The 15,208-nt window shown below is 42.6% G+C and overlaps 1 protein-coding gene across 1 annotated transcript in view; it reads left to right on the forward strand.

Moving 5' to 3' along the window:
- The window catches only part of DNAH11 (dynein axonemal heavy chain 11), a 322,374-nt gene that overhangs the window by 131,545 nt on the left and 175,621 nt on the right, over window positions 1-15,208 (forward strand). Inside the window, exons 35-40 of the mRNA XM_059171331.1 lie at window positions 836-952; window positions 5,632-5,770; window positions 10,184-10,276; window positions 11,485-11,679; window positions 12,590-12,667; window positions 14,586-14,718. Of these exons, the coding sequence (XP_059027314.1) occupies window positions 836-952; window positions 5,632-5,770; window positions 10,184-10,276; window positions 11,485-11,679; window positions 12,590-12,667; window positions 14,586-14,718 (755 nt within the window). The remainder of the gene's footprint in view (window positions 1-835; window positions 953-5,631; window positions 5,771-10,183; window positions 10,277-11,484; window positions 11,680-12,589; window positions 12,668-14,585; window positions 14,719-15,208) is intronic.

The raw sequence follows: 15,208 nt of genomic DNA on the forward strand, positions 1-15,208 counted from the left end.
ATTCTAGGCATTGTCCTCTTAGCCATTTATATGTATAAACTCTTTTATAAATTTTTTTATTAACAGAGAGAGAGAGAGTGCAGAAGTAGGCAGAGAGGCAGGCAGAGAGAGGGGAAAGCAGGCTCCCTGCTGAGCAGAGAGCCTGATACAGGCCTCAGTCCCAGGGATTATGACCTGAGATGATGACCTGAGCCAAAGGCAGAGGCTTAACCCACTGAGCCACCCAGGTGCCCTGCATAAACTCTTTTAATCCTCATTTAATTTAACAAGGTGGGTAATGTTCTTATCCACCCCCCCTTTCCTTCTTACGAGGGAATTAGCATGTGTCTCAAGTGATAGAGCTGGTTTCCGAACACTCACAGGCTGGTCGTCAGCAGGGACTTGCTGCATAAACGGAAAGGTAGGAGGGAGTGAGCGGGGACGGTGAGCAGAGTGAACCAAGAAGCCACTCTCACCTCGCACCATGGCTATTTTCTGTCTTCACAGTATCCCATTCAAGGGGCCGCAGCCCACGTTGAAGGCACAAATGACATGACCTTTCAGTTAACTGTCAACATAGTAAAGTCCTTCTTTCTCTAATCCAGCCTGTATGGTTGTGCTCACATAGAAAAGAGTTCCTGCCACATTTGTAACTCTTGGTGGGGAAGGGAGTGCGTTTTTAATACTCATGCTTCAAAACATCTTCAGAATATGTATGCACAGGAGTTTCAAAGAAAATCCCCGGGAATCAACAGCTCCCTAATAATACTTTGCATTTTGCCACGGTCTGCATTTGTCAATGTGTTGTCACATTCAAGGAGCTCGTTTAATTCCGTCAACATTCTTCTTACGGTAGATTTGTATTTCTCGGGGAAGCCGTCACACTGAAGCCATCCGTTGGAATATTTATTACTATGAACCCAGGATATGCTGGTCGAACCGAATTACCGGAAAATCTCAAAGCTCTTTTCAGGCAAGTGTTAAGCTGGGCGGTTTAGCATCTGGAACACTCATGCCACCTAACGTTGCTGGTTTGCACTGTTAAATGATTTGTTTTTCCTTGTGAATCCCTATGGAGAACCTCTTATTATATCTTTGGATTCCCTGATAGCAAGAACTTTGGTCATGATGAATGAACTCTTTTGAAATATGAAGCCAGAACTTAAAATCATTACTTAAAAGTTACAGGGTACATTTGAACACTTAATACCAGCTCTGTGTTATACATAATATTATTTAAAGTTTTTAGCTATTATGGAATATTTAGAAAATATAGGAAAGAATAAAGAAAAGGTGATAGCTTTACCACCCAGAAATGATGATTGTTATATTTTTTTCTGGTCTCTTTACAATGTAGATTTTATGGAGTTAAGATACGAGGTTAGGTACGATTTTTATTTATTTATGGTTTAATATTTTGATATAAGTAGATTATCGTCTTATCAGAAGTTCCTTAGAAATGCTCCTTTATGTAACTTCAAAATAGTGTCTCTCATGGTTTGTCCATAATTTTCTAAACTGTTCCCTGTTTTCTGGCATGAAGGGTTTGTGTTTTTCTTTTCGGTTTTTTTATGATCATAAAAGAGCAGACTATAAACATCTCTTCACCGGAAGAGTTACTTTTTTCAGATTATTACCCAGAACAGATTCCTACCTCTGGAACTACCTGGTGAAAGATTAAAATATCTACTGACGACCTGCTTTCCAAAAATATTTCACCAACAGACACTCTTATTAACAGCCCGTCAGAGAAGCTGTGCTGTGTCTGAACCAGTTATGTTTAACTCCGATTGTAAATCAGCGCTGCTCAGGTATACTTTCCTGTAAGAAGACGCGCGCATCTCAGGTTACAGTTTGTGAAAACGTCACCTCAGTCACAGTGCGGAATATTTCCGGCACAGCCAGAAGTTGTCTTGTGCCCCTCTGAAGTGAATCCCCCCACACCATGGAATGTGTTTTCTGGGCCTTGAGGTTGAGGGCGTCTCTCCTAGAGCTAATGTCCAGTGGAACCGCCCAGTGTTGACTTGTTTGTGTTATTAGCCTCTTTCCTGGAACACCAAAGTTGGGGGATTCTTCCCAGTTGAGTGTCGCAGGAGTTCCTCTTGGTAGGTGGTTAACACTCTGTCGTGGAGACACACTACCATCTGTGTCTTTTCACCAGTTGGTGGATGCTTGGGTTGTTTCCAGTTTGGGGCTCTTAGGAATCAAGCTGCTGTGAACATTCATCTACGATCTTTGTGTGAACATACATTTTCTTTTGGGTAAATATCTATGAATGACGGCCGCATGGTAAATGTGTGTTTGACGTCATCAGAGTCTGCCACTCTGGTTTCTGAGGGGGTTGTACTGTCACCTTCTCACCATCAGTGTATAAGAATTCCACTTGCTCTGCGTTCTCATCAAAACTTCGTACATGCAGTCTTGTCGGTTTTAGCCAACCCAATAGATAAGTAGTGGTGGGTCATTGTGGGTGTCGTCTGCTGCATTTCCATGATGGCTAATGATGTTGAACATTTTCTTGCATAATGTACCGGCCATTCCCACACTTTACTTCTGTGAAGGGCTGTCCTCTGTGGGCTTCCTTAAATTCTTGTGTCACAAATATTTTTTTTCTCTTCACTTGTGGCTTGTCTTAATTTTCTTAATGGTGTCCATCAAAGGTAGCAGTTTTAAATTAGATGAAGTGCAATTTATCTGTTTGCTCTTTAAAATAGGCTAGTGAAGAAAGTTTGACTAATCCCATGTTGCAAAATTTTTCGAGTATGTGTTCTTCCAGAAGTGTTGTTTTATAGTTTTCGTGTGTTTTCTCCTTTTTTCTGTTGAGGTGCTGGATGATATTGACTGATTTTTCAAATGCTAAACAATTCTTCAATGTTATATTCCTGGGATAAACTCCACTTGGTCAGGAGACCAAGCCTTTTTGCGTGAAAAGCCTTTTTATATTTGTTGCTGGGTTGCATAGGCTACTACTTTTTTAAGGATTTTGAAATCTATGCCAGGAGGGATGTTGGTCTGTAGTGTACTTTACATATTATTTTTATCTGGTTTTGGCATTAGGGTGACACTGACCTTGTGTAATGAGTTGGCCATTTTCTGATCTATTTTCTTGAGTTTGTGTAGGGTTGGTATTATTTACCCCTTAAATACCCGATAGAATTAGTAAATTAAGCCATCTGGGCCTAGATTTTCCTTTGTGGCAGTTTTTTTCAGAGCTAAACTCAATTTTTTTAGTAGATACGGAGTCATTCAGATTTTTTTTCCTTCTTGAATTAGTTTTGATAATTTGCATCTTTTAAGAAATCTCTCCACATGATCTAGATTATTGAATGCATTGGCATTCATTTATGATATTCCCTTGTGATCGGTCGTGAGATTCTGTGGTCCATGGGAGTGGTGGGTCATTTGTGTCTTCTCTCCTTCCCTTGCCTTGTTGAGCTAGAGGCTTGTCTGTTACATTTTTAAAGAGCTCTCTGCTGTTCACAGTATATATTGTTGTTCACTGTCTGCCTTAAAAAGGATACACTGCCTAACCTATAATGTAAGAACCTCTAGTTTTTAGTGGGATTTCTTTTGAGTTTAAAATTTGCTTGTCCATCCATCTGTTTAACCATGTTTCATTTGTATTTTCTTCTCATTTTTATACTTTAAAAATGCGCTTTATTTATTAAGAACTTCTTTTGGCAGATAATAGGAATATTTAAACTGAATTCTTTTTCCAGTTACCTACTCTAGCGTGCTTTACTGAATATTTTCCTTTCCTCCTAGATGCTTTGTCAAGCATGGCAGCTCTGTGATGTCTGTTTTTCTTAAAAAATGATTTCAGAGAATAATATCGTAGCAATGTCATGATTATAGAATAATTTGATTTGAAACTTAAACCTCTATGCAGTGTTTTTCCATTTGCCTCCTGGTTCATCTCCTGCCTGTTTTCACTTGGGTCTTTAAGCTTAAGCTTGAAATTGTTTGACGACATTTTTCTGAACTTGGTCTAACTAAGGACGCATCACTGATGTTGGGATGCTAGTACTTGCATCTGCAAAGGTTGAAGGACAATTTGGATGACGCTAGTAGCGTTTGTGAGTGGAGGCAGTGTGCCTGAGCCTTAAGAGCCCCATGATTCCACCCCTGACCTGCCATGGGGCCTGAGGCGTGTGCTCACCCCGCTCAGAACCTTGGCCTGCACCTTGGCAAAATACAGGTGAGAAGAGTAGCCACTTCCTAGAGTTGTGTGAATTAAGGGAGAGAGTGCGTGAAAAGCCTGTAGAACCTGTACAGCAGGAAGAAAGTGCTCAGTAAATTCAAGTTACAATAGTAATGTATGTACTGGGCCAGACAACTTACTACCTTTTCTGTCCCCTATTTCCTGTTGATCTTTACTGCTTCTATTGTATGATAGAGTACAAAACGTGGAGGAAATGCGGGCTTAGTTTAAATAGAAGGACTCGGCGCAGATGCCAAGAAACAGGCATGTTCAGCGTGAAAATTAGATATGCATGAAGCCGACTGTAATTTTATCTACAAGAGCAGGTGGATGAATATTACTGGGCTATGCACTTCACGGTGTCTAAAATCCCAGGCTTGCTTACTTACTTGGTTCCTCCTTTGCACTTCAGTTGAATGTAATTTTTTTCAGACATCGCTTTAAATGGCAGTGGTCTTTGAGAAAGACTTTCTGGAAGTCTCCCTCCAAAAAGGGGATTTAAACGTGACATTTCAGTAAATTTTTATCTTAAAAGTCTAACCTCGGGGCACCTGGGTGGCTCAGAGGATTAAGCCTCTGCCTTCAGCTCAGGTCATGGTCTCAGGGTCCCGGGATCGAGCCCCGCATCGGGCTCTCTGCTTGGCAGGGAGCCTGCTTCCCCCCCGCCCCCCGCCTGCTTCTCTGCCTACTTGTGATCTCTCTCTCTGTGTCAAATACATAAAATCTTAAAAAAAAAAATGTTAACCATGCTGGCCTCAGGAGGCGGCACACCAGAACTGGCCCGTACCACCTGGAAAGAGCCCATGGTTAAATTTTCATTGGAACTTAAATTTTGGAGTTTGTGGTTAAGCATGGCTGCTGATAGAAACTAAATTATATGGCCTTATGGTTGTACTCAAAACGCATCGCTGCCTAATTGAATTTCTGTGTTTAGTATTGATGCTCTCAGATCCTTTCTATCTATTTTGTCTGCGTGGTGGTGTGCTACTGTGCCTCTCTTCCCAAGCCCATGTTGCTAGATGGAGGTTAGCCATGCTGGAGGTATTTATTGCATGGAAACCAGCAGACGTTCTATTTTGGAGAGCTGGTCATTAAACATTGACAAGCCTAGCGCTGGCCATGGGTAAAGGTGGCCTCTATCACCGGATACCACATCCCTTTCTGCAGGGACAACTTGTAGGAGTGGACTGGATATACTTAGAGATTTCCCTTAAACTCCTACACCCATTCTTCTGCCTTTTCACACATTCCATAGTTGCCTACATTATCTAGTAACAAATGGGACATTTTTTTAGTTGAAATGAAGGGTCTTGTTAACTGTGACGGACAGAGGTAATTGTGAGTTGCTTGGGAACGGTGAGAATATGCATACAAATTAATCACTTGATTTCAGCAATTTGTACTTACTACCTTATAACATTAGAAAGCTGATTCTCTTACTCACTTTTTAGGCCCTGTGCCATGGTGGCCCCTGACATCGAGCTAATCTGTGAAATCATGTTAGTGGCTGAAGGGTTTACAGATGCTCGTTCATTAGCCCACAAGTTCGTCACGTTGTACACGCTCTGCAGGGGGCTCCTCTCCAAGCAGGTGAGTGGTTTTTCCCTTTGGCTTGGTTTTTACGTCCCATTAAAACTGCTTTGGAAATACAGATGCTGGGTAGTCTGTCACTCACAGGACGGTTAGATGTTTTAGAGTAATTTTTTTTATTTTCTGTAAAATTTTGAAAATCTTTATTGTACAGTTCTAAATTTTTTTCTAAAATTAAATTTGAGACATTTTAAGTTGACCATTTTAAAAAAAATATTTATTTGAGAGAGAGTACAGGAAGTGGAAGGGGGGGTGGCGAGGGGCGTGGGGAGAAGCAGACTCCCTACTGAGCAGGTAGCCAATTTTGGGATGGGCTCGATCCCAGGACCCCAGAATCATGACCTGAGCTGGAACCCAGGATCGTGACCTGAGCTGCAGTCAGACACTTACCTAGCTGAGCCATCCAGGTACACCTTAAGTTGATTGTTTTATTGGAACTTTGTACAGTTTTTAATCGATGGGCTCTGTGATTTTCTTTAACCTTCAGCAGTGCTGTAATTATACATGGAATTTTATGATGTGTCCTTTTCTTGGTGAGAACATTATTTTCTAGTAAGGGATGGCAGGACTGTCCATAGAGTCAAAAGAAGTAAAAGCTGATTTTCCGAAGAACCCTTCAATAAATTTTAAATGAAAAATTCTTTCGTTTTGGTGGTCATGTTTTATTTGCAGGTGGGGTTGGCTTCTTTGTTTTTTGTTTTTACTTTGGCTCCGTAAGTCCCTAGTCTCTGAAGTGGGTCAAACTTACTCTTTACTCTCCTCACTAGCTTGGATTTTTTTCTTTTCTTTTTTTTTTTAGTATAGTTGAAAATGATGCTACATTCATTTTAGGTCTGCAGCATAATGATGCGATATCTCTATATGTTATGTCGTGGTCACCACAAGTGTGTCTGCGCCTGTCACCCTACAAGGCTCTGCCAGTACCACTGACTGTATTCCCTGCGCTGTGCCTTTATTCCTGTGCGGTCCCTAGCTTCTTGATCTTTCACCGAAGCTGCTGATGTTCTACAGAAATGAGTATCAGTATCAGTATCAGCCTCGTTATTTTTAAATTCAGCTTCGTGGCCACCTTTGACTTCAGTCTTTTTTTTTTTTTTAAGATTTTATAATTATTATTATTATTGACAGAGACAGAGATCACAAGTAGGCAGAGAGACAGGCAGAGAGAGAGGAGGAAGCAGGCTCCCTGCTGAGCAGAGAGCCCGATGCGGGGCTCAATCCTAGGACTCTGGGATCATGACCTGAGCCAAAGGCAGAGGCTTTAACCCACTGAGACACGCAGGCACCCCTTTTGATGACCTTTCATTAATTCCTGGTGACATTATTTTGCAACTCTTCCAGCATGAAAGTATTAAAATGCCACAGTTAGAGTCACATAGTTACCTGTACTGACAGAGGTACTCATTCTAATTACCTGTTGCTGAGGCAGAATTTGGGATGTGAGAGAGAAATTCATGTTGTCATTTTAGTGAATTTAATAATACAGAAAAATGTTTATGACAGCGTTGCATGCAGAAAACAGCATACCAAACTAGATGTGATATACAACTTACATGTGCTTTCTATTTTAGACTCTGCATTGTATACATGCTCACACACACACACACACCCACACACACACACACATATATGTATGTATATAGATATACATATGTTTGTGCTTTTTAATTTTTGTCTCTGGGTATTAAGACTAAGTATTTTTTATTTTTCTCCCTGTTTGTAATTTCCTTTTTATTTTTATTTTTTTAAAGATTCTGTTTATTATTTATTTGACAGAGATTACAAGTAGGCAGAGAGGCAGACAGAGAGAGAAGAAGGGAAGCAGGCTCCCTGCTGAGCAGAGAGCCCAATATGGGGCTCGATCCCAGGACCCTGGGATCATGACCTGAGCCGAAAGCAGAGGCTTTAACCCACTGAGCCACCCAGGTGCCCCAATTTCCTTTTTATTTTTGCAAGGAGCTCGTTTTAATTTTACTATGGGCAGGAGTCAGAAGAAAGGGATGTCACTGAACCCAAACAACACAGAGTTGCAACCACATCTATTCCCTGTGGTCCTGTTTAAACATTTAGTGAGCATTTCCTATATCCAAGTAATATGTCTGTTGCCAGTGATGAAGAAGGTAAACAAGAGCAAATGAAGCAAAGCCCTCCGATTCCTGAGTTCGGAGGACTTGGGAGATTCAGTTTATGTGAAATAAAATCACGAGAAGTTGATCATAGGTAGAAGAGGGAGGTGTTGGGAGTAAAAGAAGAGTTGCGAGAAGTGCTCTCCGATTGGGCCAGTGTCATGGATGAGATGAGGGAAGGCAGAGAGACCAGGACAGAAGGGCCGAATTAGGAATACTCGCTGGTACTTTTCTAAGCTGGAGGGATGGATTTAAGAAGAACCAGTGGATGTCTTTTTTAAAATAATTATTTGTTTAAGAGAGCATGCCCATGTTGAGGGGGACAGGGCAGAGGGACAGGGAGAGAGAGAATCTCAGGCAGACTCCCCGTTGAGGGCAGAGCCTGATGTGGGGCTTTGTCTCATGACCCTGAGGTCAAGCCATGAGCTGAAATCAAGAGTTGGACGCTTAACTCCTGAGTCACCCAGGGGCCCCACCCGTGGACATTTTTAAAATTCAAGTTAATTTTTATTTAAATTCAATTAGTCAACATGCAGTACATTACTAGTTTCCAATGTAGAGTTCAGTGATTCATCAGTTGCGTGTAACCCCTAGTGCTCGTCACATTACGTGCCCGGCTTAATGCCCATCACCCAGTTACTGCATCCCCGAACCCCCGCCCCTCCAGCAGCCCTCAGTTTGTTTCCTGTAGTGACCAGTGGACGTTTTTGGGCGATGGAGTGAAGCAGTGAAGATGGTGAAGATTATTGTAGTGCTTGTTGCATTCACATGCTTAGGAGAGTCCCCAGATCCTCTTAAACCTGGATCCGCAATTTCTTCTACCTCCTCTCCTTTAATGTTCTTACTGCACTGACTCAGCACCCCTCTGGCCTCCACACTCCTGGCTTTCCCCCTTCCCTCCTCACCACAAGCCCTAGTCTCCTCCTGCACCAGTGGCTCTCCACTGATTATTTTTACCATGACCCACGGCAAATACTGCTTATTCTGTTGAGCTCAGGAATGCAGCCATGTGTGTTATATGCATAGCTGTGAAACAAGAATTTTCACCCAACACTCCTTACCTTTCCTATTTGGAGTACATTCTGGTATTTTTCATTCTATTCTGTTCTGTTTTATTACCAGCAGAAATGATGGTCAAGACCTACTAAATTGAATTTACTAATGCACTAATGGATTGAAGAACATATTTATACATGGATATATTGTTTCACTGCCCACAAAGCATTAACTCGTTTCATTCCTACAATAGCCCTGTGAAGTGGTTAGATTCATTTATGTGCCTTTTTATAGATGATGATACTTGGAGAGGGCAGTGATTTTCCCACAGGCATTGTTGGAAGATATCTGAAGAAGAACCCAACTCTGTGGGTTGTAGATAAAAGGCAAAAGACAGTAGGCCTGTTTTATGTGATCAGCCCGTTAACTCATTGTCCCCTTCCTGAGCACATGTCCTGGGCAGTGCCGGGACCTAGAAGACAAAGGGGAATAGATCTGGGGTCTGTTCTCCAGGAGCTCTGAGCCTGTGAAAGGCATCTTCCATCGGGATTATGTAAAAGTCTCAAAGGAGAGGTACTATTTTATCACCAAGTTTCAATACTATAGCTTGGACTGTGTTCAACACCAACATCAGTGCTAGAGCATCCGAGTGATGAAGAGGTAGAGTAGGGGCGCCTAGTGGCTCAGTGGGTTGAGCCTTTGTCTTAGGCTCAGGTCACAATCTCAGGGTCCTGGGATTGAGCCCCACATTGGGCTCTCTGCCCAGCAGGGAGCCTGCTTCTCCCTCCCTCTCTGCCTGCCTCTCTGCCTACTTGTGATCTCTGTCAAATAAATAAAATCTTAAAAAAAAAAAAAAAAAAAAAGAGGTAGAGTACTTAGGCCAAGTAGAGATCTGAGCCTGGGAGGGGTGGACTCACAGGACTGTCCACTGAACTGAAGAAGTGGGCCATGTTTGGAGGTGAAAACGCACAGGTAGTTCAACTCCTGAGTTAGCAGGTTTCTGGGGAGAAGAGCCGGGAAGGCAACTGGAGCCTGGGGCACACGCTGCAGCTCCGTGCTGTGGGCAGAGATCTGCTGACAGAGGCAGAGAGCCAGAGGGAAGAGGCAGGAGGAAGCTGAAGGGACATGGTTTCCACAGTTGCGAAGAGGAGAGGAAAACACTACTCCATACCCTTAAAGCGTGTATTTATCTGAACTCTTTTCTTAGAGCTTTTGGCTTCTACCTCTGGAATGAGAATCTTACTCCCTCACAAAATTTTTGAGAAAATATAACCTATGTTTTGATTTTTAGGATCATTATGACTGGGGACTTCGCGCTATTAAATCTGTGTTGGTTGTAGCTGGCTCTCTGAAACGAGGAGATAAAAATAGACCCGAAGATCAGGTACCGCAGTGCTGACTTGGTTCTGGGGCGTGAGTGGCTCAACAGCTTCACAGAAATGAGAGTGTATACCTGGATGAGGCGCCGTGCCTAGAGCAACTTTGAACAAACAGAATCTCTGTTTCTGTAGAACATCCCGAGGACGGGCATTTCTTACGTTATTAAGGATATGACTACAGGAAGGAAAAGGGGGCTTTCTAGGCGCTTCTGAGGTAGCAGCTACAGAAAATATTTTAGCCATCATAATCACATAATTCAGCAATCACTGGTTGATTTCCTCTGAGGAACATTTAGAAAATCTGATTAATTGATTTGGGAAATTAATCCTGAAAAGTCAGTGAAAACATAATCTCACGGGGTGAAGTGCGTCTCTTTCGTGGGCATAAGATGAGCGTGAGGAATGGAACGGGAAGAGTGGTCGCCTGACACCAGTGAAATGCTCAGGTGGTTAGTCACAGCGGCTGGGGCGGTGTTCGATCCCAGCTGGGGGATAGAACAATAACTGCTGCCTTCTCTAATTTTTTTGGAAGCATTTTTCCTTTATTAAAGAGTGAGAACAGTGGCTCTGAAGCACTGTATATATTCTGTATGGCTTCAGAAGTTGAAAACAATCTATTCCTGTGAGTTTCTTTTCGTGTTAAAGGACACTTACATAATTTCTACTTCCAAAATGCTTTCCTCTTCCTCTCAGTCATAATTCTCTGCTGGGTAGGATTTTCTTGCCTTTCTTTGCTATGTTATCAGTGTTTTTGCATCGCTTATCTCTTTCTGTAAAAGTCATGCTGATGTTCAAGTTACTGCTTTTAAAATCTAAAGCCCTCTTTGGTTTTCAGCCAATACAAGAACAAATACCCACACTAAAAAGGGTTCGGTTCACAGAGATTCTCTTTGAAGACAATGAGCTGATAGGCCTGGTTAATTATATCCTGGAGTTTGAGGATTAAAGAGGGAAGAGCCTTAGACTCTTTGTCAAGATCAAAACAGTTGCCGGAACAGAGCCTGCTCCCTGACTTGAGTCTGAGGTTTGGGATACCAGCAGAGCCTTCTGGTGTTCTGATACATGAGCTTGGCAGCATTTACCCTTCCTGTAGATAGGGCGCCATCCTAAGGGAGGACCAGTATCAATAGCCTGTGCTTTGGGTACAAGGTTTGAAAATAACGTGTCTGGTACACCCAGTATTGGCTTCCTCAATAAAGTGTTTTCTTTCTAGGTACTCATGAGAGCACTGAGGGACTTCAATTTGCCTAAAATAGTGACAGACGACCTTCCCGTGTTTCTGGGCCTGGTTGGTGACCTTTTTCCCGCCCTGGACGTGGCCCGGAGGAGGACGCCACACTTGGAACAGTCAGTCAGGCAGGCCACCTTGGAGCTCCACCTGCAGCCCGAGGAGAGCTTCATTCTTAAGGTAAAAGCAGCGTGTGCTTCTCATAGCAGCTCTAGGGATTTGCCGTGAGAACGACTGCATTTCAGTGGTCTTTAACCAAAACATGAACTTACGTATTCCGCGGACCTTTATGCAATCTTAATATTTTCTCTAAAGCATTCTAAATTGACAGGCTTTACGCCAGTTAAATAGAAATAATTATTTTAGAGTTCCATTCTTGAGTAGGGATACGATTCAGTCACGCTTCTAAGTGTGAACATACTTTTCTTCAGGCCACAAAAATTTCTTTGCTGCTCCTGGTGACATGCACCAGAAATCCCTTTTGCTCTTTTTTCTCTCCACCTTTGAGAAACTTACAAGTAAATCCTTAGTACTTGCTTTTAGTGGGGAAAGAAATGTTGACACGTATGACATCTGACTTAAGGGCTTGTGCCCACACATGCTCAATTTGGGGGTAGTGAATACGCAGATGTTAAAACACGCTTAGAGAGTATCTACTTTAGATATCCTGAAGGAGCTAAGTCGTTGCCCAGGTGTAGGTCAGTAGCCTCGTACTGTTTTGGTTCAACACTTTGTGAAGGGGCAGTGGTTTTGTAAGTCATGCCTTCCATGTGCCGAGGACTAGTGTACCTTGCCCCACCTGTAGCAGTGACTCGCCAAGGAATGGTTTCTCTCCGTTCATCCCCCCCATGTTGTACTTGGGGAGATTCAGGAGAAACTGTGGTTGGCACGGGTCATCTCTTTGAACTCTTCTGGAACGTCATTTTGTTGGTGGGAGCTGGCTTGAGTTGTCAGCCAAGAATTAAGCCTGAAAACGGGTGGGGTTTTGTTTTTGTTTTCAGGGCTGGGGGGTGAGGTTCTTGGTTGTGTTTTTTTGCTTTCTTTTGAAATGACCAACTCACTGAAGGAACTGGTGACTGTTTGGTCACAGGTCATCCAGCTGGAGGAGCTGTTGGCTGTGCGGCACTCGGTCTTTGTGGTTGGAAATGCAGGCACGGGCAAGAGTAAGGTATGGTAAATTGCCCGTTTGTTTTCACCCCTGGAAGGAACACGTTTTGGTCGGGCATATTTTCATTTCTATTTAAGCATTCCCTTTGCCGAAGTCCCCCATAATTTTGAGTTAGAATCTGAGACTCTAATACAGCTTTTTTGATCCAGGGATGCTTTTTTTTAATTCCCATATTAGTGGCAGGGAGAGTGCAACACATAGAACCTTGTGCTGAAATAGGAAGAGTAAGCTGAGAGAATATTGGGCTTTCCATATTCATCAAAACTACTTTTTTCTCTCTCCCAAGTTATTTTAGATTCTCCTTCCCATATCAGTAAGAAAAACCCAAATATTTTCCTTCAGTACTTTCTCAGAAAGAGAGCCCTCTATAGGGGCAAAAGAAATGTTGAAAAGCAAGGGAGACAGCAAATCCCACATTTTGGAGGTACCTGTTATGTGCTATGCTGGATGCCTCACGTGTGTTTTATTGTGCACGGTGATGGTATGCTCTGGGTATTATTATCTCCATTTTTACCTCACTGCTTGATTTTGTTTGATCTTACCGATAATCCTGGCAACATACTTATTTTCTTGGTTGGCAGACGGTCTATGCAGAACTGCCTGCATTTTAATTCAGGGTGCTTGGGTATAAACATACTGAGTAGCCAAGGACTAAAAATAATCAGACTGGGCATATGAGACTTTAGAGCATGGGTGTGTATAGAACTTGCCAGGATTTAGATCTGAACCCAAAGTGGAAACAATTGCAAAGGGAGGCCTGGTATCAGAATTTTCTAGTGAAAAATGTAATAATTGAAATATTGAAGTGGATAACTGATAGACCTGTAATTATTTTGTTAGAGGAAGTTTCAGATGTGGGCCATGGTTCAGGGAAGGATAAAATTAAATTCTATAATTTCCAGTAGATTAATGGTTTCTAAAAATACAAGCTTAATATTCCTAAGGCATTCAATTTCTTTCATCTAGTCTCCGCTGATTGTGTCCCAGCCAACCTTTACTTAAGCTGATAGAACTAGAACACTGGGGCTCAGGGCCGGGTTACATAGCCACTTACTCTTCCAAAGTACTTGGCGGTTGTTGATCAGTCCTCTGGAGACCTGTGGGTCGATTAGGATAATGCATCTCTAAAATAGTAGCGGTGGCTTTTCAGAGAAGGCAAAAAGGATATTTGGGGGAGATGACGGAGCTAGGGTGTCAATTACTTAAACAGACCTAGAAAAAGCGTCTACCCGGTGAATCTTACCCAAGCCTTCTTCTTCTCAGGCATCTCGATCAGAGTTTCTCAGCTATGCTCATGGTTGCCGTGCTGGCTCAGATTACTCTTGGTCATGGAGGCCGCCCCGTACATTCACCGCAGGCTCTTGAGTAGCACCCATGGCCTCTGTTGAGTAGCACGCCCTCTTCCTCAAGTGCAGACCATCTCCATCTGAGAACCTCGGCTCTAGGTCACCGGGTATTGGAACATCACGGGCATCACCTGGGACATTATTAGCCATCCACATCCTCAGTCCCACCCTAGACCTGCTGCCTTAGACTCTCCGGGATTAGGCCCAGCCATCTCTGTCTTAACATCCTCTAAACCATTCTCCTGCACCTACGTACAAGCAGCGTGGATTCCCCCACATGAATGAACACTTGTTGACTTATTTGCCCATGTGGCTAAAAATATTAAATGATAGAGTGACTTCCTTTAGTCTACATGGTTCCAAGAATCCAGTGAAGAGATCCTTAGAGACGGTAGGATTACATTTTTCAAGATGGGAACAAAAATGTGCACATGCCCGTTTTCCCCCATACTGATGATACTCAGGATGTCTAGGAACGTACCATGAAGAAGAAAAATCCTTTATAAATGATTTGCTTTCCATTTCCTTTACGGGAGTATTAATTTTCTTAGCTTTTTCCTTCTTCCCTTCAGATTTTGAGAACATTGAACCGAACATATGTTAACACAAAACAGAAACCTACTTGGACTGACTTAAACCCCAAAGCTGTGACAACAGATGAACTCTTTGGTTTCATACATCACGCTACTCGAGAATGGAAAGATGGCAAGTAGTAGTTCCCCTTTACAAGTGCTAACGTTTTTCTTACCCAGAAAACCATTTCTCAGTTCAGGCCAATTTCAGTCAGAGTTGTAGATTTATTGTTTATGTGTCAGCATTATCGGAAATGGAGCAGCTCACAGCAGCATTTATAACCGATAAATTAAAACCAGATTTGAATAAGTGGTCAATTTGTATTCAGCAAGTTTGCACACAGCTGTGTATTTTATCCCATGTCATTTATGTCGGGGCCCCCTTGTGAAGCAGGCAAGAAGTGAACTTGAACGCCTCAAGAGAATCTGTGAAGTATGGGATGCAAGACACAGACTCTGAGTTTCAGACAGACACTATTGTAGGCGCCAGAGACAGAAGTTAATGGGACATGTTCCTTGTCCTGAAAGTGTTTGCAGACAAACAGATCCTCTTGTTAAAATCTTACTTCCCGTTTCAGTAAATGCACTAACCTGGGCACCATCTTTGAGTCCTTTCTCCCTTT

This window comes from Mustela lutreola, chromosome 4, assembly GCF_030435805.1.
Source record: "Mustela lutreola isolate mMusLut2 chromosome 4, mMusLut2.pri, whole genome shotgun sequence".
Classification (NCBI taxonomy): domain Eukaryota; kingdom Metazoa; phylum Chordata; class Mammalia; order Carnivora; family Mustelidae; genus Mustela; species Mustela lutreola.